Source organism: Grus americana, chromosome 3 (assembly GCF_028858705.1).
Source record: "Grus americana isolate bGruAme1 chromosome 3, bGruAme1.mat, whole genome shotgun sequence".
In the NCBI taxonomy this organism is placed as follows: domain Eukaryota; kingdom Metazoa; phylum Chordata; class Aves; order Gruiformes; family Gruidae; genus Grus; species Grus americana.
The window spans coordinates 108,522,345-108,546,715 of record NC_072854.1 but is presented as its reverse complement, the minus strand read 5'-3'; the positions used below and the strand labels follow the sequence as shown (position 1 = coordinate 108,546,715).

At 40.6% G+C, this 24,371-nt stretch overlaps 1 protein-coding gene and 4 non-coding genes across 5 annotated transcripts; all 5 read left to right on the top strand.

The window, feature by feature from the left end:
* Window positions 1-39: 39 nt before the first annotated feature.
* On the top strand, window positions 40-24,009 carry WDR43 (WD repeat domain 43). Its single transcript, XM_054822750.1, has 18 exons — window positions 40-317; window positions 4,863-4,997; window positions 6,462-6,583; window positions 11,252-11,372; window positions 12,544-12,683; window positions 13,194-13,296; window positions 14,385-14,449; window positions 14,818-14,989; window positions 15,485-15,571; window positions 17,410-17,541; window positions 17,996-18,133; window positions 18,976-19,062; window positions 20,422-20,453; window positions 21,252-21,315; window positions 22,197-22,310; window positions 22,773-22,842; window positions 23,423-23,478; window positions 23,574-24,009. The coding sequence occupies exons 1-18, from the start codon at window positions 87-89 to the stop codon at window positions 23,691-23,693; spliced, it is 1,989 nt and encodes a 662-aa protein (XP_054678725.1). The 5' UTR covers window positions 40-86; the 3' UTR covers window positions 23,694-24,009.
* On the top strand, window positions 6,821-6,897 carry LOC129205463 (small nucleolar RNA SNORD53/SNORD92). Its single transcript, XR_008576748.1, has one exon. It is a non-coding gene; the product is annotated as a small nucleolar RNA SNORD53/SNORD92 (small nucleolar RNA).
* On the top strand, window positions 11,518-11,601 carry LOC129205464 (small nucleolar RNA SNORD53/SNORD92). Its single transcript, XR_008576749.1, has one exon. It is a non-coding gene; the product is annotated as a small nucleolar RNA SNORD53/SNORD92 (small nucleolar RNA).
* On the top strand, window positions 12,805-12,888 carry LOC129205465 (small nucleolar RNA SNORD53/SNORD92). Its single transcript, XR_008576750.1, has one exon. It is a non-coding gene; the product is annotated as a small nucleolar RNA SNORD53/SNORD92 (small nucleolar RNA).
* LOC129205461 (small nucleolar RNA SNORD53/SNORD92) lies at window positions 16,364-16,442 on the top strand. Its single transcript, XR_008576747.1, has one exon. It is a non-coding gene; the product is annotated as a small nucleolar RNA SNORD53/SNORD92 (small nucleolar RNA).
* Window positions 24,010-24,371: the final 362 nt, after the last annotated feature.

Here is a 24,371-nt window from a genome sequence, read left to right as displayed (position 1 = left end):
GCGTCATCGGGACGCGCGGGGCAGGCGCACGGGGCGAGCACGCGGCCCGTGCATGCGCCGGCGCAGAGGGCCGGGCAAGGAGCGCCATGGCGGCAGCAGCGTGTGGCGGGGAGGCGGTGGCAGCGGAGCGGGCCGTTTGCACTTTCTCTCCCCGCGACCGTCGTTTCTTCGCCATCTCCAGTTCGGATGGGCGTCTGCGGGTGTGGGAGACGGCGAGCAGCCGCTTGCAGCACGAGTACGTGCCCTCCGCCCACCTCAGCGCTGCCTGTACTTGCTTGGCCTGGGCCCCGCCGGGGGGACGCCCGCCCCCCAGCAAGGTACGGGTAGTGCGTGAGGGCAGGGAGGCGGGTGGGGGACGACGACACCGGGGTAAAGGAGGGGGTGGGATGGGCATGGTGGCGCCCCGAGCAGCCTCGACGCGTGGCCGCGGCCCGCACGGCTTCACCCCGCCCTCGGCGCCATGTGGCGGGGGTCGGCGTGGCCGGGCAGGCCGGGGAGCGGAGACGCGGCGTCCCGGTGTGGGGAACGGGATGAAGGTCCCGTTGGGAGGACCGGAGCTGCGCTGGGTTCAGCCACGGCGTCCCCCGTGGTGCCTGGGGCATGTCCACGCGTGATGTCCCCCGGGGTGGGGGGAGTCCGCTCCCCTCAGAGGAGCATCATAGGATTGCTCCTCACGAGGCAAATTTCACGTGTTGGTGGGGGAAGCAGCACTGGAGATTTTTAATTTTTTTTTTTTTAAACAAAAAAAGGGGCTATCACAGAAGCACTGACTGTGTAAAATCATTTGTCTTTCGTATAACCTGCATGGAAGAAGCCTTCCTTGAAGGAGCAAGGTATGTTACTTGATGGCACATCTCACCTTAATCGAAAAGGTGATGCTACAGAACAGGTCGGCTGCTGTGCGTCCACTTAGCTTATGTACAGTTCACGTTCCAGTAAAGGCAGCATTTCTCCACGCTTCCTTACCCTTGGAAGTATTTCCATGCGTGCTGCTACACTGTCTGTGACGTGTCTTCCCGAGCTCAGGAATCCTGTGAGAAGGTATTCAGTAACTTTACTCAGAACACACATCAGAGGGCTTGGATGTTTCCCACCTTGAATTTATTTTATTTAATTTCACCTCTGGTGAGCACTCAACCTGAAAATATCTGGAGTATATTCAGTAAGGTACCTTTTAATCTTTTTTATGTTGAAGTAATGGTATTTTCTCTAGCTAGAGCATACCATTTCCTGAGAAAAAAAATCCCTTGGATAAAGTATGTGAAATCCACACTCTTTATCATAAGAAGTAGGGAGGGCTTTTAAAAATGTTTTTCGGTATATCAACAATTTAGCTTATTTGAAATACTGTAAGAGGTATTTCAAAATGCTTAACACAGAGATTACCAAAGGAAGACAGTATTGTCTCATTTTTCTCAGTTGACCAGCTTAGTCCCTAAACTTTGATAACTCCCAGAACATTTGAAGAATGTGGCAGAAAGGGTTAGTTTTAGATTGGCCTTAACCTGTTCGTTTGTCACGTAACTTTGAAGGAGAAAGGATACATGCATTAATTGCAGGGCTGTGTAGGTGGTTCTTCACTCTTAAACTCGCATGGGAAAATGGGGTTAATCTATCCTGTCTAAAGTAAAACTTAACCTAACATAGTGCACTGCTGCAGTGCCATAAGTCAGGCACAGGAGCTTTCTGAGTGGCTTTTAAAAACTAAGCATTTTCTAGAGACCCACCCCTAAAAGCCACAGATGCGCCAATTTAACCTGCTTTAGGATTGTATGGAAAACGGACATCAGACAGCATTTGGCTACCTCTCAGTGCTTTCTCATTATTCCCGTAGTTTGAATACTGTCCACTGCTTGCAAGTTGGTACATTTTCAAGTAGAGCTGGAAAACATACCATTTTTTGGAATAATTATGTCATAAACTTTTATAATTCATTGGTTTGTCCTTAGACTGTATTGAAGAACTAAAGCCGTGATGATTCTGCCAAATATATTTTATTGAACATGTTTTTTCTGAAATTATTTAGTCTTTTGGTCTTTTTTTATTCCTGGAGATTTGACATCTCTCTAGGTAGTACCAGTATCTGGTGTTCAGGAGTAAAACTGTGCCAGTAGATATCTATAAATGGTATTTGGCCAAGTTATACCTAAACAAAGTATGTTTTGGACTGCTGCCGTGTTAATGAAGGCCATGTGTTACAGGGGAATATTAGAAATCAAGTTTTGAACTGCAGGCCCTGGAATCGCTGATGCAGTGGTGGCTTGTTGAGATATTCCCTGCATACGTGCTTTCGTAGTGTCAGTGCTTCCTGCTTGTGGTGGTCACCATCTCCTTCTCCATGAAGTGGTGCTTTGTGCAAGAAGAGTGTGTGGACCACTGACTTTCAAAATATATTCTTCCACTTTCTTCCTAATAAGCTGCAGGTGCTCTGTCATCCTCGACTCTCAAGGCTCTTCCCCCCATTTTGGTGTTGTAGGTGCTTTATTTCACATGTGAACAGCAGAGATTGGACTTGTGTTTTTTAAAAAAAAAGTCTCAGTGGCTGACCTACTCAAGAAAGAACATTATGGAAAAAATATGTGCACAGTCCCTTTCCAAATAATTTCTTTTAACCATCTCTACTAATTGAAACACTGTTCTTTTTCAGGCAAAGTTGAAGCATTTCTAAATAAGCTTGAGTTTCCATAAATCTGGAAAAAAAATAAATCAAAAGGAAACTGATACTTGGTATAGTTCAGGTCCCCTGTCTTGTCATATCCTATCCATGAAAACAGGGTGCTCTTATATTTAAGACCCTGATCTTTAGTTCTTAGAGCGTTGTTTTTTTTCAGATCATCTCCAACAGTAATAAGTATCTGAATTTTCCACTGGCATTTCTTTCATGCAAAAATTCCTAACAAAACGCCACACTGATAAGGCTGGCGAAGGGTGGTCAGTAAAGAAATACATGGGGAAAAAAAATCGGAAAAACCTTCACTGCCTCTAGCTTTCTTCTTGATGCTGGAAATAACTGGACCTTAGTGGGAATTTTGTGTCACCTTTGGGTTGTTCCAAGGGAAATTGGCCATAACAAACTGAAATGGAGGGTGAACAAATTTTAGTTAAAAGATTTATGCAAGGAAAGAGAATAAAATCTGTTCTTAATTGTGGTTTTGCTTTGCAGTCTTGGGGGTGTGGGGGGTAATTAGTAAAACTACATAAAGAGATCAAAAAGTACCAGGAAAAACATAAACTGTACTTGCATCTCCACTGACTGTGTGGCCCTTGTCTTTGCCCGTCGAACAGCAGTTTCACGATGGTTTAGTTGATACTGCTGCCAAAAATTTAACTAGTTGAGTCTTTTCTCAAACATTGTCTTAAAACCTGGTTGATTTACTTGGTTGTGCTTTGCAACTGTGATGGTTTCTCAGCACCTGTGTTTTTGTAATATTTTATAAACATTTTTCTTTCCTAGGAAAGATAAAGCCTAAACAAATGCTTGCAAAAAACCATTGTAATATCTTTTCTCAAGAGCCTGCTTTTAATGTAAAAGTATCTGTGAAGAAATATTTTGGTATTTATTGGCCTAAACCAAAACACTTTTCCTTGCAGAAACTGTTGTATGTGTTAAATACAGAGGAAAAGAAAGTCCCACTTCTTCAAAGAACCAAAGTATTTATCCTGCACTGTTAACCTTTTAAATCTTAGTTGTGGTGAAAACTCTGAAATCCCGATTGTCATTACATCTCTGGGCCTGGGTAAAAATTATGTTCACTGTGTGATGTCTGTTGTATGACAGATTAGCTACACCACGTGGAGCTTGCACAGAGCGAATTGCTCACATTTTATCAGTCTCCTTTGGCTGCTTCTGGCTCCTCATCAGTGCAAATATATCTGTTGTGTAGAGGAAGAATTAGCTTGTGTATAATTTTTTTTTTTTTTAAAATTGGAGAGAATACTTTGCTGTGATGTAACAAATGTAAGGAGACATACGAAAGTCCAAATTAAAAACTAATCAGTAGCATTAGGGATGATTTTTTTTCTTGTGAAGTCATTGCACATTTTTTTTTGGTTTGTGGGTTTTGGGGTGGGGTTTTTTTTTGTGTACACATGTGATTAGTTATGTAGGATTAACCCAGTGAGAGTAGATGTAGTGGCTTTTTCTGCCTGCTTTATTTTAGTTTCACATGCTCAAGAGCCAGTTCTATGCCTTCTCCCCTTCTCAGTGATGTGCTGCATTTACCCAGTTTTGGTTAAGAGAGGTGAAGTAAAATTCCTCCTTAAAGTGGTTGGTAGCACTTGCAAAGCAAGGGGGTGAAGACTTAAGAATTGCGTGATCATAGGAGGACATCTGGTACCAACACCAGGACTTGGGCAAAGCGCAGCTTTGAGTTCTGGTTGCTTCCCTCTGTGGAGTGAGGTAGCTCTTTCTTTTTAAGAGGCATTATGAATACTTAGTATTTACAAGACTCTTCTGAGTAGCATTTGAGAGAAGATAAACTGATCATTCCTGATCAAGTGTTTCCATTCTAGGGATGAAGTATCCTGATGGTGTTAGTCTTTGCCTCTGGGACACAAACTCTGAAAAACTTAAATGGTTTTTTTCTCTCCTGTATGTGGTCGCTAGGCTAGCAGAATGGCCTGCACCAAACATTTCCAAGTGACTCATAGCAACTTTGTTACGTTGTACATGGAGGTATAAGATGAGTCTCTCTAGGTTGCTGTGCAGTTCAGTTTCTTCATTTTGTGTCTTTGCAGAGTTTGTGTTGGCTGACTGGGTCTCAAACGTACAGAAGTTTTCTTTTTTTCCCCTCTGCTTTAACACTGAAAGTAGCTGGTCAGACTAATTTGTTTCATGTTTTCTCTTTTTTTTTATTTTCCAGGATGGCCCCCAGAGGAAAAAACGGAAGTCTGAAGTTGCAGAAGTGGACAAGCAGTCAGATATCCTGGCTATTGGTACAGCAGTTGGTAGTATTTTGTTGTACAGCACAGTAAAAGGAGAATTACAGAGCAAGCTAGTAAGTAATACACTCTCCATCACATGCTACCAAATACTGATGGTTTCACTCAGTTTATGCTGTTCTTTCTGCTGCTCAAAAATTGAATAAACTAATTTTTCAGAACTTTTTTTTCTTAATAGCTGCATCTATAAATAGAAGTGCAGTAATTCAGATGCTTGGGAATCTTTGAATGGTGCTTTTTCTATTGGTGGTGGTATGTACATGTTGAGAAATCTTGGTTTTGAAGTTGATGCAGTATCTTAATGTGCATGGACTTGTTATTTTGCATTAAAAATAACAGTAATGATGAAACGCCTAACTGGAGAGTTAAGTCCTCGGTGGGAGTGTCATACCCTCAGTTCCTGCACAGTATTGTGAGAGAGCAGGGCAGGATTGAAGTCCCCATCGATTCTTTGGAAGGTGGTGTGTTGGTGGACTCTTCTGTAAACTTACCTCCCTTGTGGGAGCTTTTGAGTGCTGTCAGCACATAATCTCTCATGAATGAGATACACTGATTTTCGTTTTGCCTTTCTCTTTAATAACTTCCCTGTTACTCCAAAGTACCTTGGTTTTAGTCTTGGGTTACATAACAAGAAAAATAAATCTGTATGAATGACTCTGTGCAATACTTTGAGATACTTGGGCATACTTTTGCTTCTAAACTGTTAGTTGTATGTAGAGTGATAAATGTTTCAGTTAGTTTGAAAATACTGGCTGCTGTTCTTTAGGAGCAGGATAGCAGATGTTCTTTGGCAAGTACTTTTTTCTTACAGATAGGTTAAATTAAAAGATCATTCTTGCTGGAATAAGAGCTGTCACTTTTAGCTGTCCTTACCGAACAGAATGTCCTGCAGTGATGTATTTTGTCTTGCTCAAAGATGATTTGCAGTGACACCTTGGGGAGTAGTCTGAGCTGGCTGGTGCCAGTTCAAACAGTGAATTTTTATAAATTGCAGGAAATATTTTCATAAAAGATTAAAGTCTATATTTGAGCTGCAGAGATTTTGGTTGTTGAGAGGTGAATGATACCCCTTTGTAGGGTCTTCTGATCTGATGATAGCTCACTCTTGAATGCTGAGTACAAAGGGAAGGATACTCATCTCTGAGTGTACTTAAGCAAGCAGGCACTTAGATGATTATCAACAAGACATCTGTGCTAGCCTTTCCTTTGAGCAAATTTCATACTGTTAGACAGCCTTGTTTGGCCGTCCGTATAAAAATAATGGGCAGGATGATTTTTTGGTTAACTCTGAAGTGCTAGAACAAGAATTAATTGAAATACTTATGTCTACATATCAAAATACAAAGTTTCTTTAATTTATATAATTGTATATGTATATCAGTGTTTAAACCCATGCCTTCTCTTAAAGTTGCCAATGATTTCATTTTAGTTCTTGAGAGAGCAGCTTGTTCACATTGGTGTGGGAAGACTCAGTAGTCAAGACTTCATTTATCGAGTTGACCCTCTTTTACCTTTTGTAGGATGGTGGTCATGACAATAGAGTAAACTGTGTGAGATGGCACCAGGACAACTGCTGCTTGTATAGCTGTTCAGAGGACAAACACATTGTGGAGTGGAACACACAGACCTGCAAAGTAAAGTGGTAAGTGATGCCGGTTTTTGGTCAAATTTATTGGCACTTGCTTTTGTGTATTTCCTTCGTCACAGGGATTTGGGTCCCTCCATGCTAACTTTTAGTGGTACATGGGCTTCCAGTCACTTATGTGATGCTGAAAAATCTAAATTCTAGAAAATATCCTTGGAAATATGGGGGAGCAGATAGCGGAACACCTCATACCAATTAAATCAGTTACATGCACCCGGCTTTGCTCAAAGGGCCTTGCTGTGATGATACCCATTTGGTTTCGCTCACTACTGATGTGCGGTGGGGACAGTTCCACTTGGCTGTCTGAGCAGGCTTAAAGTTCTGTTGAGCAAAATAGAGCTTAGTGCAGAGTAACAAGATGTCTGGTGTAGGCGTTTACTTTCTTTTGTAATAAAGTCAAACTGGTTTTTACACTTGAAGGAAGCAGCCAAGTTTTCTATTAACGATCCTGGTTATCTTCAGTGAAAGCCTAGTATGTGATGGCACCCCAACCCTTCTTTTATGCTGTTGTTACTTTTTTGTAACATTTCCCACTGTTGAGTTACTCTTACTTCAGCTCTACTGGTTTTGTTAAAGATGGTGTGGGTGCTGCACAGTAGCCCTCTTTGGTTTCCCTGGAAAAGAGATGCATCCTCAGGTTGTATTCAGTTGAGACCTTGCATAAAATGGCAGAAGATGGCTGTAAAATCTCCCTCTAGCCTTCTCTTCTTAGGATAGAACACACCCCGTTCTGTCACTTTTTCCTCTAACATTACATACTCTAGTCCCTGTGTGCCTTCATGGCCTTCCACTGGATTTACTCCACTACGTCAGCTACTTTGTTGTTTGGTACCGAACTGTGCGTAGTACTCTGAAGCAGTTTTAAAACTATTGCACGGAGGAGAGGAATCACTTTCCTTGACCCGCTGGCCACGCTCTAGCTAATGCAAATCAGTATGCAGCTGACCTCATTGCCACAAGGACTCATTGCTAACTCCTGTTCAGCTTGACTATGAGGACTGCAAGCTCCTTTTCTGCAGAGCTGCTTCCTAGCTGTTTGCCCCCAGCCTGTACTGGGATTTTTCTATCCCGTGTGCAGGACTTCCGATTTTCCTTTGAGCTTTGAGATTCTGACAGCCTGTTTCTCAAGCCTGCTGAGATGCCCCTGCGTAGCCGCCCTGCCCTCCAGTGTATCAGCTGCTCTCCCTAATTTGATACTGAATGTGAACTTGTTACGTGTGCATTCTGTCCCATTTTGAGGTCATTAATGAAGACCTGTGTGATTACCGAGGATATTAAACTGTATTGAGATATCCTTAGGGAGTGACACCAGTAACTGGCCACCAGTTGGACTTCATACCAGTGATGACAACCGTGCAAGCTCAGTGATCCAGCCAGTTCATACCCCTCCTTAGACCCCATCCATTCAATCTATATATCTCCAATTTGTCTGCAAGTGTACTATGTGAGACATTGTCAGAAGCATTGCTAAATTCAAGTTAAATGGCACACGCAGCTCTCCTCTCATCCACCAAGACAGTTGCATCCCATTCAGTCTTAAGGAGTTACACGAGTTGGATTTGCTGTTGTGATCCCTAATTTGGGATCCTTTTATTATGGGGAGTGCTTTGCTCCCTCTGACTCTTGCACTAGGTTGGGGAACATGGGAGGCCTGAGAGACTTTGCTCTTCAGTGCTTTGGCCTTTTTTATGTACTGATTAGGTTCCTACGCCATTCAGCAGCAGGCCCACACTTTCCTCAGTCATCATCTTACTATTGCTGATATGCTGTATGTAGATGCCCTTTTGCTGGCCTTCATATTCCCTGCTGGTTTGAACACCAGCTGAGCTTTGGCTAATTCTGTCCCTGCATGCCTGGACAATGTTTTTACATTCCTCTCTGTAACCTGTCCCCACTTTCACCTTCTCTATACTTCTTTTTGTGTGTTCGGGTTGAGTCAGGAGTTACCCACTTGGCCAAGTCAGCCTTCTTTAATACCTGGTGATTTTCTGCTCACTGGAATGGACCCTTCTTTTGCTTTGAGGTTATCCTGGAAGAGCAACCAGCTTTCGTGGGCCCTGTTGCCCTTCAGGGTAGCCTCCAGTGGGATCCTGTCAATCAGTTCTCTGGATAAGTTGCAGTCTACTCTTCTGAAGTCCAGGGTTGTTATTCTGCTGTTTATCTTGCTTGTTATTCCTAGGGTCTTTAAAGCCATTGTCTTGTGGTTGCTATAGCTGGAGGTTGTCATCAACGATCACATCCCTTACCAGTTCTTCCTTAAAGCACCTTTCATAGTCTGGTTGTAAATCACTTGCATCAAGAAAAGGTCCTCAGCACTTGCCAGCAGTCTCTGGGTCTACTTGTGCCCTCCAATGCTGCCCTTCCACAGTTGTTGGGGTGGTTAAAGCCCCTTAGAAGAACCAGGGCATGGGTTTATGAAGATTTATCTATTTCTTTTTTACTCAGTCTGTAGCAGATGCCTACCACATCACCCTTGTTGGTCTATTCTCATGCTTACCTGTAAGTTCTCTACTGGCTCTTTGCCTGTTTTGGAGGAAAGCTCCATGCATTCATGCTACCCTTTTGTGTGGAGAAACCTCTCTCCTTTTTGCCTTCCTGGTATGTGCTGGTATGTGCCTTCCTAAAGGTCCATTTATTGCAGCACTCCTGTCTTGCAAGCTATCCCACTGTGTCTCTGTGATCCCAGTGAGATCAAAGCTCAGAAGCTGCCCATGAATATCTAATTCACCCTGTTTGTATCCCATAGTGTGTGTGTTCATGTACAGGTACTTAATATGGGTCCCAGTCATGCTGCTTTCTTGGGAAATGTGAGAATTTTTCCTTTCATGCTACACCTTTGGTGCTTCCCTCTGCCCCTATTCCGTACTGCTGCTTTTTTGAGGCTGTGGTTATAAAAGGTAATTAGAGGCATTGTATTCTTTAACTTCGAAGATGGCAACAAATAATCTTTCCTGGAGTGTATATATTAAAAGTATACCAGCAATATAATGTCATGCTTTTTACCTGAATTTTTCTTTGGTGATATTATGAGTTATACCTAAGGTAAATGAAATTGGAGATAGTAGTAGAAGACAACTCTCTAAAAGTTTACTTAAATTGATGAGACTAGAAGGATCAGATTATCCAAAATAATTGCTCATGCCCAACATATATGTGAGATTGCCTGCATTTTTGTCACTTATCAGGACCTGGAAATGAATCCTTACAGAGAATTCAGGATGGTTGCTCATGGGTCAAGAATTGTTCAACTTCTTTTGATTTGAAGGCTTCTAGATAGTTTCCTGTAGAAGTACAGACTGCTAGATAGGCAATTTAAACCACGTGACTTTAGGCTTGACTTTATTAATTACTGTAGAAGTAGCCTATAGAACCACTTCAGGAGGTCTAGGCAGCACACATTGAAACCTCTGGCAGAGGGACAAGCTGTTGGGGAAGAGAGAGTTTCTGAAGAGGCAAGAGAAAGGTGTTGGAGAGAGGTAGTCTAAAACATCCAGGATGGCTTCTTGTTTCTCTGGTTGTAGCTTTTTCATGTCTTAAATACTCTGAATACTCAGAGACATTATGTACATCTCCTTATGCAGCTTCTTGTTTCATGATATCCTGTTTAAAACTTTCCTGTAAAATAATATAAAGAGTATCCAAAGTAAATAATGTATTTTTGCTGTGTTTTATATTCTGCAGTCTAGTTTAGACTAGTCTTTTTAGTACATTTAAAAATACCATCTTGGGTTCACCTTATAAAATGGTTTGAAATTCTTAGTCGTGAACTTCTCTTTGGAAGAGAATACAAAATCTTGTTACGCTCTCTGTAAGATGTAAATGTTGTTTGTCAAGTTTGTAGGCAGTAAAACTTTCAGCTTCTATGAAATCTGATCAAAAGTGATGCAGTAAATGAGCTCTGTTTTGGAAGACAGGAGAGGCGCTGCTTGAGCATGTGAAAGTTATTTGGAAGCATTTCCAGAGCAACTGTTCACAATCAGAATGTGATGGGTTGCAGGATACTTCCTAACTGTAAAGGGTTTGTGTTAATGCTTTCCTTGCAGTTTTGTCCTGTGAGAAACGTGTAATACTCTTTTGAAGCAGATGCAAGCTTTTCATGACAGCATCTTTATTTATTTATTTATTTATTTATTTATTTATTTTAAATAGTGCTTTGGACCATAGATCTTGAAAGCAAAGTTTATTGTTGTCAATGTCATTGATAGACTTAGGAGGGCCAGGAACGGAATGGGCCTTGAAACTCTGAATTTCAGTGTTGAGAAGGCCTTTCTGAATGGGTTGGTGTAAGCTTTTTGGATTATGGTGCAAAGAGAAGTCTTGAAATGATGTGGCTCCTCTTACCCTATTTTGGGTAGTAGAGAACTTGGGGAGAGGAATTCAGAACGGAATAGGCAAATATTAAAAAAAGTCAACAGTTGTTCAGTATTAAATAGCTTTACATTTTTGAGTTGCTATATTTTTGTGTAAACTAATTTGAAGGAGAGGAGCAGAAACAGAATAGTTTTGACCTCATCTTTGACTACCTAATTTTTTTTTTTTAAATCATTGTTGCCTTAAATTTTCCAGCACGGTTGATGTGCATTTTGAGATCATGCTAATGAATATTGTTTTCTCTCTTTCTCCATCTTATTCCCTTTGTACAAAAACCCTCCATCCAAATTCTAGCAAGTGGAAAGGCGACAATAATAGTGTCACCTCTTTATGCATCAGTCCAGATGGGAAAATGCTGCTGTCAGCTGGTAGAACTATAAAACTGTGGGACCTGGAGACCAAAGAAGTCTACAGAGTAAGTAATTTTGTTAAACTAGATGCAAAAAAAACCCCCTGTTCTTGATTAGCGTCATTACCTATCTAGTGTTTCCTGGGAGGATATCTGAAAATTTCACTGAGTGTGAGGAGACAGTTGGCAGTTTTGGGATTGCTGGAAGCTGTTGCTGTGATGATACCCTCAACTGTGGTTTCGACTTGCTGAGAGTTGAATGAGGACGTTAAATTCCTTGGCTGTGTCTGAGCATGCTTCCAGCACCTTTTCTCAAGCCTGTAGCAGAAAGACGGATGCTGTTCCCTTTCTGGTACCCTTCTAGCAGGAGAACTCGGTTCACCACAGTGTTAGTTACTGCTGGCATGGGTTTGTGCATGACCTCCCTGACCTTTAACGTGAATCCCTCCTTGAAGCTTTCAAGTTTCTTTGCTAAACTTCGCGTAACTGGTGGCATTATCAGTTTTGCTGTTGAAACAGTTGGAAGGCATAGGAGCAAAGCCCTTGTTCCCTGAGCAGGACTCAGACATGAGCAAGTTGCCATGTTTTAGCTGTTCTGTGAATGCAGCCATGTTCTCTTGCCTGCTAGCAGATATGGCACATCTAGTCTCTGAGTCTCATGGTACTTGCTGTCAAGTACGTGTGTACACGTGTGCTGTTACTGTGGACTTGCTGGTATGTATGTTTGCATCCTGTGTGACCAAAACCACTATTTACGAACGTAGATTGAAGAACTGATTTTTTTTTTTTGAGGGCGGTGGGGTAGGGGTGTTGAACAGCCTTACTGTGTCAGCAGACCTGTGTGTTCATCTTACGGTTGAGAATGAAGCTATGAATCTAGTTGTATTGTAAAAGTTGAAGTATAAAATTGTGCATGGGGAAAAAAAAAGTGCTTTCTGACAGTAACAGCAGTACAGGTGGATGTGGTCTCTTTTGCACAGACTTAGTCCCAGTGAATTTGCCTTTGATTCCCCATTTAACTTCTAAAATTCTGATAAATATCTGGAGGGTTGGAAAATGTTTCCTTGAAATACAGAAATGCAAGGAAGCTGATCACTATTAAAAAAATCACTGAAATGTCCTTGTTGACTTAGTAACACTTGAATCTTTCCTAGCATTCTTTGTTAACTAATGTTTTAATTTTTGCCATATGATTGCTCATGGCAATCATTGTAAGATTCTTTTTTTTTTCTCTTAGCATTTCACAGGCCATGCTACATCAGTGTCATCATTAATGTTTACCACAGTGAAACCTATGAATGAAAATAAGCCCTTTGATGGAATTACAGGGCTTTATTTCTTGTCTGGAGCTATACATGACCGATTACTGAGTGTATGGTATGTAAGCTTTTCATAATTTGTAACTTTGATGATGATCAGTATTGAGGATAAACTCATCAACTATGTTCTCAACTCTGTGATTAAACAGAAGGTTAAACAGAAGGGGCACTCTGGAGAAATGCAGTGATGATGTCTTAAATGGTGGTTTCAACTCACTGATTATTGAATGAAGACGTGAATTTCCTTGGCTGTGTCTGAGCATGCTTCCAGTTGCCGTTTGAATTGCTAATGTGTGCCAAGAACGTACCGTGTAATAGGCTTCCTTGTTCTTTGTACTTACCGTAAGGTTTACGCTAAGTTTCCTTGCTAGATGTCACTTGGGAGTTACTTTGCACTTGGAATTTAATACACGTGCTAAGATGAAAGCTGAAATTACAGCATGAGTATTTTGGGGTGGGGTAGATACTACCACAGTTGCTGGTGATTTGTAGGCTTTATAATGCTTTTCAGGTGCAGAGGGTGCTGTTTGTGCTGTGTTAAATAATGTGTGCTGTTTGTGTCTTCCAGGCAGATCAGATCAGATAGGAAAGAAAAGAATGCCGTGATGTCTTTCACAGTAACAGATGAACCAACTTTTATTGATCTGACTGTATCAGAAGTCAAAGAAGAGGTAGGAGCAGTAGTTTGTAACTGCATATATTCAACAATTTTCAGTTGTCCCATCAGTTTCCTTTTAAGGGTGTAAAGAAAGAAGCTTGGTTTGGTTTTGGTTTTGGGTCCTGTTATGCAGAGATGAGATCTGAATGCCAATTCACAGGTGTAAGGATATTTATTACAGGTGTACTTATAAAGTTTGAAATACTCATTTTCAAAGTTACTAAGTGCAAACTCAGTGTTTTCTTCAGAAATTCTGTTTGTGATGGCGGAAATGTCAGTTGTTTCCTACTTAGAACAAGTTAGTAATCAAAACGGCTGTTAGAATTTGGCAGCAAAAACACATAAAAATTCTTTGCAAAAATCCAGTTTGGGTATGGTCGTGTTTTTTCCTGATCTCAAGTGGCTTTGGCAGTGTAACTGCATTTTGAATTAACTAGCCTTTAGTGAGTTAAAGTAGCAGTGTGCATTTCCCAAGCGTCTCAGCAAGTGCAAGTCTTTCAAAGCAGTTATGAAAAATATCTTCATGTGAAACAGGTTCGCAAACTGTTTCAGTAATTATTTAAAACATTTTTCTCCTGCTGCCTTTAGATTCCTTTTCTAAAAACAGTATTTCATGCTGTATTTTCTAATGTTTCAAGTTGTGCCCTCTTCCTGCATGTATTGGAGATAAGTCTTCTGTAACGTACACCTGTCATTTAGTTGCTCAGAGTACTCATCTCAGTTTCTTTCCTTGAAGCATATTTACAATGTCAGCGCCTTTGTAGACCTGTGTCTCTAGACATGTTCCGTACCATATTTTTGGAACTTTGTTGTTTATGATGACATATGTCTGCTACTGTCCAAACTGTTCAAATTTGGATATATCAGTAGTGACACAGTAAAATACAGTTATGAGTTATCTTTTTGTCACGTAATAGTTGTTCTAAATGTTCCCAAGATGTTAGTATCGTTGATCTTCCTTATGGATTTAGTTATATCTTTAATGTGTTTAGTTACTGAAAAAAGTAAAATTGTAGCCATGCAGCTGTCTCTTGATGTCCTATACTTATGGGAGGTTTGCCTCTTGATCTAATTAAAATCTTTTACTGTGCTTTCTTTCAGCCTGTGAAGTTAGCAGTTGTGTGCAGAGATGGGCAGTTGCATTTATTTGAACATATCTTAAATGGGTAAGTTAATATTCGTCTTGAGGGTCTCTTTGGGAAAGGTCTGGGATTACTGTAAGGCAAAGTTCAGTCTTGTGCTGCTGCCTTTAAGCTCTTGTATCTGTTCACAAACCATATTCCAGCTGGTTCTTTGTCTTGGGTTACTGGGCACATTTTTGGAGAACTTACTTGCTGGGGCTGTGCTGCACTTTGGTATTAAGTGTTGCTTTAGCCAAGACTTCGTGTGTCTGTACCCATCTTAGTCATCTGTAAAAGGTGCAAACTGGCTGAGTTTGCTGCGGACCTGCTAATGAAAGGGACTTAGATGTGCAAGGTAATGAAGTGTTTAAGCTAAACCTCTCGGAATTTTTTCATTCCTTTTTTTTTTCCAGTTATTGCAAAAAACCCTTAACATCAAACTGTACTATCCAGATAGCAACACCTGGAAATGATGGGGACTCCACACCAAAGCCAGTCCCTATTCTAGCAGCTGCGTTTTGCACAGACAAACAGTCTCTGCTGCTTGTGTATGGAAACACCTTACAGCCCATCATAGAGAAAGTGGTATGTAAAACTTACTGCAGAGGTTTTGGATTTTGTAATATGGACTGCATACTGCTCTCAGTTGGAGGGAATTTTTTATAATTTTTTTTTACTTTTTTGAAATTGTATAACAAGACAAAGCTTATTCCTTCCCCCTTTTCTGGGAGCTATGACTGTTGCACCTGAACTGTTTTGAAAGGCAATTTGTATTCTTCCATTCTTTCAGTTAAAATACAGCTTGGCATTATTGCTGGCTGTTTCTTGCCATTTCAGCTGTTACTGACTTAGGCCATTGGAACTGTTTTTAATACTGTTTCAGTTTACGTCTGTGAGCTTCTTTAGAGAGCATAGAGATCTGGTAACAAAAGGCAGATGTGCAAAGCAGCTGCTGTACTAGAGTGAAAAAAAGTTTGTTCGACTTTATACCTCTGGAATTTGTTCTTATCTTTCAGTGGTTTAATGAATCACAGGTGTGAATTTCAAATATATTAACTGGTTTTGTTCCTGTCCTTCTAGTCTTTGAACACCACTGAATCCCACATATGTTTGATAAGGGACATCCAGAAAGTGTTGTCACTTAAAACAGATGTTGCTCTAACAAAGGTGAGCTTTGTGTGAAATGTGATTTTGTTACTCTTGTTTTACTTTGGAAATGATAGAAGTCACTGGTCTCTTTTAAAATGAGGTTGGATTTCTGGATGCACCTGCTCAGAGCTGCAGTGGGAGCTACAGATGTCCAAAGCACTCAGGCAGGTGTGGGTAAAATGTGCTTCGTGGCTGCTGTGTGTCCTAGTATGCTCTCCCACACAGTTACCCTCCTGTAGCTTATAGCCAGTCCTGTTCTCAGCGGATCTGCTTGACAGACAGGACTAGCTGATGGTTTCTTTTCTGCTTGAGATCAGTCCTTCCCCTAGAGTCTGTCAGTTTGTACAGCCTCTTTGACCCTGATGGTTTGGGCTGAAGTTGGGATGGCTCTGTTTTAGAGTCTAAATAAGATGTAATGGAGCCGTAAAGGGCATGTCCTTCTGGCTCTTTCTCGAGGTGGCCTTCACGTGTTCTTACTCAGATACAGCACCTGGGAACGTGAGCTTGACGCTTAGATGGCAACAGTGTCCACGGAGGCCACTTGCCACTGTTTTCTCTCATGCAGGATCCCCTGGGGGGTTAGACACAGTCTGTGAAATTCTTAATCTGTGTGCATATTCAAGGCCTTGAAGATTTGAAGTGCTTGCGGTATCAGTGAAGTGAGCAGACAGCGCTCTTTTTCCAACCCTCAAGTTCCCTACCGGATCTAGTGCTCCATCAGCCAGGCAGGGTTTTGTGCTGATGCCTCAGTCCTGGAGCTGGTGGGTAGCAGAGCTTGAAATGCAGTGAGAGGTGTAGGAACTCCCTGGCATGTGGTGATGATACCCATCCTGGTTTCGCTTTTTGCTGAATTCCAGTGAAGACGCATTTCTCTTGGCTGTCTGAGCGTGCCTTATGGGGAGAAGGTCAGTGATTAGTGTGGGGAGCAACACCATTGCAGTTCTACTGCAAAATTCTTGAGCCACAAAATCAATTTTTTTCACTTTTACGCACAGCATATGGAAATTGCTTTGCTTGCTGTAGTAGATTTTATTTGTATCACTTTGGTGGGCAGCCAGCAGGGCTACCACAAGTATAGAAGTTTGGGTAGGTACTCCAAAAAAAAGGCCTTCACAGAAGTGCTGTGGTTAAAGAAGTGTTCTGGAAGTAGGAGGTAGCATTCATGATGTTCTGGAAGTGGCATACGCCCTTACATCCTCTGTGGGTCAGGGGAATGCTTTGTTATTAAATATATTGCCTTTAAAATTCAATCTCCCTTGTGTTTGTTGAAGGTGGATACCATGGCTTGTTTGGTAAACCCTAAGGTTGCTCTGTTTGTCATTGTGATCACAGTCTGAATTAGACTACTGAGTTCTGCAACTGAGCAATCCCTAGAAGAAAATCAGTGGGATTGAAGTGAATAGTAACTACTTTTTACTGTTAGATTGTGCTGCTGTTCGTGATCAGTTCTTACCTTCCAGTGGAAGCTGAATCAATCTGCATGCAGTTTATGGGCCTGACTTACTACCTGTGGTATCTATTGCTAGCAAACATCCAAATATTTGTTCTTGGGTATAAACACTTAGCTCAATGAGTGTTATGGAATAAGCTTCTAAGAAAAATGATTCACAGGTGATTCCAAAGAGAACGTTGCTTTAGTTAATTATGAAAACTAGCTTATTGTTGCTTTAGGTTATTAATTGCTCTTAAAAATATAGGATTTTCCTTATATATATATATGTATGTCAAGAAAATGGGTTGTGGCAGGCTGTTTTTACTGTGTATGTGAGAGTCTCTGAATAAAATCAATATTTTAAATTGGAAGAAAGCTCAAGATATTAGCAATTCATGCCAATGTGGTTATCTCTGTCTACTAGGTAAAGACGCCTGTTGTGAACTCGGACACCAAAGTTCTAGTGCCTGGCATTCCAGGACACAGTACAGCTGTCAAAACCCCTTCCTCAGGAAAGGAGAAAAAGAAAAACAAGAGGAAACCAGGAGAGACAGAGGTAACGTGCTTCCTCTCTTAGAAACAGCAATAATGGAGAAACTAGAATCATAAATCATCATTACAACTTCTTTAGGTGAACTTGAACTTTTTTTTTTTTGGTGTGGAAGCAAGGTTAATGATAATCTTTTTCTATGAAAGAGACTTTCCTCAGCTCAAAACCTTTCCCTCATACAAGCCTTGCATGCCTTGCCCATAGTTTTGCCACGTTCCTGCAGAACTTGGTCACATACTTGTGTCTGTGTCTCTGTACTAAGGTGTATTACTGCTTTTCAGTCAAAACTTCATCTTCTTTTCTCAGGCTATTCTCTGTCAGTACATTAAAAAGAATATGCAAAATTTGTGTTATTTTCCAGCAGAATCAGAGGGAATGCTGTAGGTTAGGTACTTTGCTTTCAGCTGATGTTTCTGAGAAAGTGCACTGAAACAGCGCTGCCCTTGTTTACCATCCGCAGGAAAGCATTGAAGAGCGCCTAGAGGCATTGGATATTGATGTGAGCAAAGTAAAAACTCCAGGTGGCCTTCCACAAACAGATAGCTTCGCAGTACTTTTGGTTCAGGGCTTGGAAAGCAACGATGCAGAAATCTTAAATGTAAGTGTTACAAGATTGTGGTATGCTGTTTAGTCTGTTCGCTGAGACTTGTGGGGACCCTTCCTGAGAGCTGGGGAGGCTGAACAGTCAAGAAACTGTTGTTTCTCCCAGCTGCTTTTTGCTGATTTGCTGCTCAAGGCAATGGTATTATAAATGATAGTAGCAGTATTACTGTTTTATTATCATCTACCTTGCTTTCTGCGTCAGTCCATGAACTTTGTGGCGCTTCTGTTTATGATAAATTTGTTATGTCACAGTTGAGATGTTTTACAAGCAATGTTACTAATCTTCCCTTTAGCTTGAGCTGGAGCATAATCTGTGCTTAGTCTCCTGAGTGTGCAGCTGCCAAGTAGATACTGTTTGAAAAATGCATTGATGACAACAGTTTCACTTGAAAAGCTTACTGCTGCACTTGGACTAGGAGGAAACCATAGTTCTTGGGCAGGGAAATGAACTCCTAAGAATTTGATGCTGAATAGAAATTACTTGTCACAGATACTGGTGACAGGCACTTATTTACAGAAGTCAAGCACAGAAAATAGCAAGGGAAGTCTTAATGTGCCTGTGATGCTTTGTTTTTAATATGGAGTGGGTGGGCTAGAGGCAATGCTAAGTTGTTTTAAATGGGTTAATCAAGTGTCTTATTTTGTTAATTAGAGCTGACTTGAAAAATGGAACTCCTTTTCATAGTAAATATTTTTTCACTCGTTATTCTCATCGCAGCATGCAAAGGTAGTGGAGTAGGAAAAGAGATTTAAAGCAAGGAATTTTTGATTGTGCTCATTGCTCATATACATGTTAAAATTGAATGATTTTCTGATCATATTTTTCCATTTTAACAGAGAGTCCTTAACACAAGAAAGGAAAATGTAATAAAGAACACAGTAGCCAGAATGCCTATACATGCTGTCATTCCACTGCTGCATGAGGTAGGAGAGACTGTGTTTCTTGTACTGTCATACAAACTACATTTGGTTTGCAGTCTAGCTGGGGAAAATCCAGGATTTGTCTGTTTATTTTTACCATTGAAATTGGTTTGCTGTTTTTACAGGACAGAAGTTGTTCTTATTTTCTCCCTGATAGGCTTTTATCTTCTCTAGCTGAAGCTTAACCAAAGGACAAATTACCACTGTCAAAGCTAGGAAGAGCATTAGATCATGTAATATTATCTTAAATAATGACAGGGTGGGGGGGGAAGGAAGAGGTTAAGCTAAAGCTTGTTTAGTCCATGGCAAAAAATTACCATTACATCTTCTTTTAAACTGTAAAAATGGGTGATAATTTGAAACATGAAAACAGCAGTGCTAGCCAAGGCAAGTTATATGAGCATAAATATGCTAGATACTCATGTGAGAGGAAAAAAATAGAATACGTACTTAGAGCAGTGAGTTTAGATAGCGCTTGGAAATTGAGGGGCAATTTCTTTCCTATTTTAAAGATAGCTCAGAAGCCAGTTGCTATATTTAAGCTTTGCGACATTGCTTTGTAATAACTTTAAAAGGGATTTGGCTTCTGAACTGCTTATTCACTGATATTAAAAAATATCTGTATCTGGACAGAAATATTTTAATGATTAGCCTTATCTAGACATTACTTTAAACTGAACATCGATTAGTTGTTGCTGTTACGTGAATGACATTCTGTAACCTAAGTTAATGGTTAGATTTCTCTTTTGTTTTAATGTGCTGGCCACAAGTAAGATTTAATTTTTACTTGTGGTACTAATCTTAACTGAATTATGCAGATGGCCTGGTTTTCAATGTTGAGCCTTCCTTTAAGCATGTGTTGACACCTCCTTAGACTTACGATAATGAGGTGTAGCATTTCTTCTCTAGGACCTTTGACAGAGAATCCAAGTGCAAGTGTTTGACTACACAGTCTCAGTGGATGGACAGACCTTCATGTAACTGTCCTCTCCAGAGCTTGAGATTTGTTCTGTGAAATAGCCTTTACCTGATATTACCTTTGCTTGTTTCCCCAACTTGTCCACCTTGTAACCGCTGCTCTACTAAGCAGATACACAGAAACATAAACAAAGGGATTTTCTTCTACTTATTCCTGCCATCTTTAAGTTTCTCTGGATATATTGCCTGTTGAGAGTTCCGGTTATATTGTAATAATGAAACTCAGCCTGCGTATAGGATGGTAGAGCCAGCAATGTAATATTCTGGAGCCTGGCAATGGTTAATCCTAGCAAACTTCACTGGGGCTGTCACATGGATGTAACGTTGGGTTTTTAAACTCATTATGTGTTCGTTACTTACTGCTGACTATTTTTGTACTTTTAGCTTACGAAGAGATTGCAGGGGAACCCATACAGGTGAGAGACAACTCAAATATAGTTTAATTCACCTGAAACTTTCTCTGTGTGTGTTATGGTCCCTCCCTCCATCTATGTGATTGATTTCCACAGTAACTAATTAAACCGCAGCAGCCTGAGGTGAAAATTCTCACCTGATTGTGGGTGCAAAGAGGAACTTTTATGAAGGCAGTGGCTGAAATTAAATTAAAAAGGGAAAAAAGATAGCTGAAATAAGCATATAACCCTGAGAAAGTATCTGAAGTCCCAGAATATTGACACTGCCAATCTGATCAATATATAAAATAAAATAACTATCAGATGTATAGCTTTTTCAGTTTAATTATCAAATATATGTAGACATCTCCTGGTGTTGTGTTTAATTAATAACAAAACCAGTTGTGTCCCCAGACATTTTTCTTGTATTGCTCTAAGGATGGCTTTGCTGAGATGAGCTGTCCTTAATTGTTAGTTGATCGTTCTTTAAAAAAAAAATTCCCTCGTTTTAGGTGGAGAAGGAAGTAGCACGCTTTGGTCTTTTGGTCTTTTATTCCTTGAAACCTCCCTTAAAAGTTGTCAGAAACAGAGACCCCTGAATATGTCTAGTTTTAATCCCTCACTTGAATGTCTGTCTTTATCCTAACAAATAACTTACATAGTTACCTCATCGGGATAGCCAAACTGTTGTATTTCCATCTGCACTTATCTTTTTATATGATGAAGGAGGAGCACTTTCTATAGATCTGCTTAGCATCTAGATTGTGAAATGGGTGTTTCACAGCCAGCATCTCTTTGATATGATTTATTTTTCTTTTCCAGTGCCTCACTAATGGTTCGATGGCTGAAGTCTGTTTTCACTCTGCATGCATCCTACCTTTGCACAGTAAGTATCTTGTATTAATGCTAATACACATAACTAAAGCTAGATTTACGTGTTTAAGTTAAACATATGTTCTTCCTTCAGGAATCTGTTTCCTGCTCTCCACGTATGGCAGTGCCCAAATCAATGTACAGAGGGCTATATTTCTGCCACTTTTGCCAAATTTGCTGCACATTGGTTCTAAATTGTTTGTCTTAGTCATCCCAAAGTCAAACCAAGATAAGTTATGTCATCCCTGTGAGAGGGAGCAAAACTACTGTCAAAGAGTAATCTAGCCTTTGTTGCTAAATCTTATAGAACAAAATTTGCCTTGCTGTTGTAATGCTCATCTTGAGAGTCTCTTGGGCATGGCTGGGCTTTGAGGGTAAATGTGTGCCAAATTTGGCAGGGTAGTAAGTAATGTAGTAGCTTCTGGATTGAAGTCCAGCCTTGCCTTACAAGTGATGGATAAAGCACTCTTGCTCAAGAAAAAGGCATTTTGGCACTGTTGGTCCTTTCTCCCTTTTATTACAGGATTGCTGGTGCATCAGAACTTGCACACGTTGCTGATGCTGCATTTGTACACTGGTGTATATTCAGTTCTCATTTACACAGCTTCCAAACAGTGCTGCGACACCTGCTTACAGCAGTGACTGTGGAAAGGAAAAATAGTATAAGAATCGCCATGTTTTTAAAGTAGATGGTATTTCTAAACATGGCTAAGTGTTAATTGCTCAGACTGCAGGTGGTTTCTGTGAACCCTCAGCTCTTCCTTCTGTCTGGAATAACGTGAGCAAGGATTGCTTGCCCCAAACGTACAAAAGTAGTTTAAAAATTTAAAAATAAGAAATTTGTGATGTGTTGGTTAACAGCTTCATTTTTCTTCATCCCTCTCTTCTCCCAAGTTGCCAGACCTTATTCCTCAGCTGGGAATGCTTTACCAGTTAATGGAGAGCAGAGTAAAAACTTTGCAAAAGCTTTCCCGTCTGCATGGAAGACTCTTCATTCTTGTCACCCAGGTGAGTTCCAACTAAATAACATGGGATGTGTAGAAGTAGTATTGCTTGCAGACTTAACCTCCTGTTGTGATTACCTCTGATGGGACCTGTCATTTGGAACCTAATACAGCTGCTGTACAGCTGCTGTACAGCTACGCTGATAACGCTCCAAGCGGTACACTTAATTGACTAGCTAGTCAGTCCATGCTCATGGGAAGCATTACACATTTTTTCCTGCCAAATGTGTCTACTAACCAAGAGGGTTTTAAAGGTGAATAAATAGGAGGTACTGGGTCACTTCCGAGCAGATGCCTCTAAAATTTTACTTTGTCCTTCGTACTTGTTTGACTGTTAAACTATTACTATAAATGAATTAATGTGTGTTAAACTTGATGTAGACCACTTCCATTGTTACAAGTTTTGTTGACTTTTAAGGTTGGAATATGTGATTGCATCTAAGGCTAACCTGCAAATTCCATTCAGGTTGCAGCATCGGAAGCAGTTCAGGATGTAACTGAGGTTAATCAGACTGCAAAGCTGGTATATGAGGATGGTAAGTGTTGTATGCTAGGTGTATGACAGCCGGTACTTGATGGCTGTTCATCGTGCTCCTGTGCTTATCTGTTAGCATACAATCTGCAAATAGAGTTTTTGTGGGAAGTCCATGGCAGGAAGTCAGTGGTGAATGATGCGGGCATCTTGTAGCTGGTTATTCCTTCTTCCCCTCCTTTTATTTCCTTTCATTCCCTCCCATCTCTGCTTCACAAATTAAGGAGTCAGTGAATTGGAAGTTCAGCATGCTGCTTAATTTACCTGGCAACCTCAAATTTCTAGTGTTAGCTGCCCTTATGCTAAGGTAGGTACAGTCAAGGCACTTTTACCTTTGAGTCAGCAGGACATCAAGGTAGTGGATGTCAGTGTGTGTGCATGTAGCCTTCCAAGTTGGCCTTTTTTTCCTAGTGCAACTTCGTACTGTATAATTGTAATGGAAGTGACTTGTTCCTAATTCATGTTTATCAACCTAATCTTCAGGTAGACAGTTGGGAGACTTAGCGGCATGTGGCGTTGGACTTTATTTGTGTGATGACATTTTAAAGTGTTCTTCAGACTGAGGGCTTGTTTTCTCTTTGCAGAATCCTCGGAGGAGGAAGGCTCAGATGATGAGATGATTGCAGATAAAGACTCTGATGTAAGTGGAGTTGGATCAGATTTTCTCCCCTTTGCTTGTAACACAAATTGTGTGACCATCAAAGGTTCAAACATTGCTGTTTATTTTTTCCCCAGGAGAACTGGGATGAAGATGATGAGAAGGAGGAGCAATCTGATGAACAGGAAATGACTGTTGAAAAGGAAATCAATGGTGATTCTGACTTGGAACCAGAAAATGAAAGTGAAGAAGAATAACGGCACGAAAGAATAATTTTAACAGTTTAAACAAGTGGGCCACCAAACTAATTCTGGATCATCTTGCCGAATGATGCCATATTTGCATATAGGGCGTGCAGACTCGTGCACACCTGTGTGCAGAGGCACATGTTGGGCACTGTGCATTTCTGAATCCAGAATGTTTAACCATGCCAGCCTTCTCTCGCCCTATTTCCCTGCGCTTACTTATAGAAACATTTCTTCCACCTCATGGTCAGATTATGCCTGTCATGTGGACATGCATTTGTATCTCAAGTGAAATAAATCTGCCACCGCTGTTTGTGTGGTAAACTTGGTTCAGCTTTACATTGAATTTGTTTCAGATATTCAAGGATCAAAGACAACCGGTCTATACCTTCTTTCCATGCTTCAGTTAGCAATAGCAAGTGGGTATCCTGCTGCATTTTTAAAAAAAAAACCTGAACGGAAAAAAGAAAAAAAAAAAAGATATTTTTGTAATATTTAAATTCTTTACTGAAACTTTCTTTCCCCCCATCCTCCATTGGTTTAGCCATGCCTTGGCAATATCTAAATGCCAACCTGACTTAAAAATGGCTTTTTCTTTTTTTAACAAATTTGAACTTGAGACTTTTATATGTACAAATCAATGACTTTTCTTGTGCTTCAAAAGGACATTAGATGTATCACTGGCTCCTA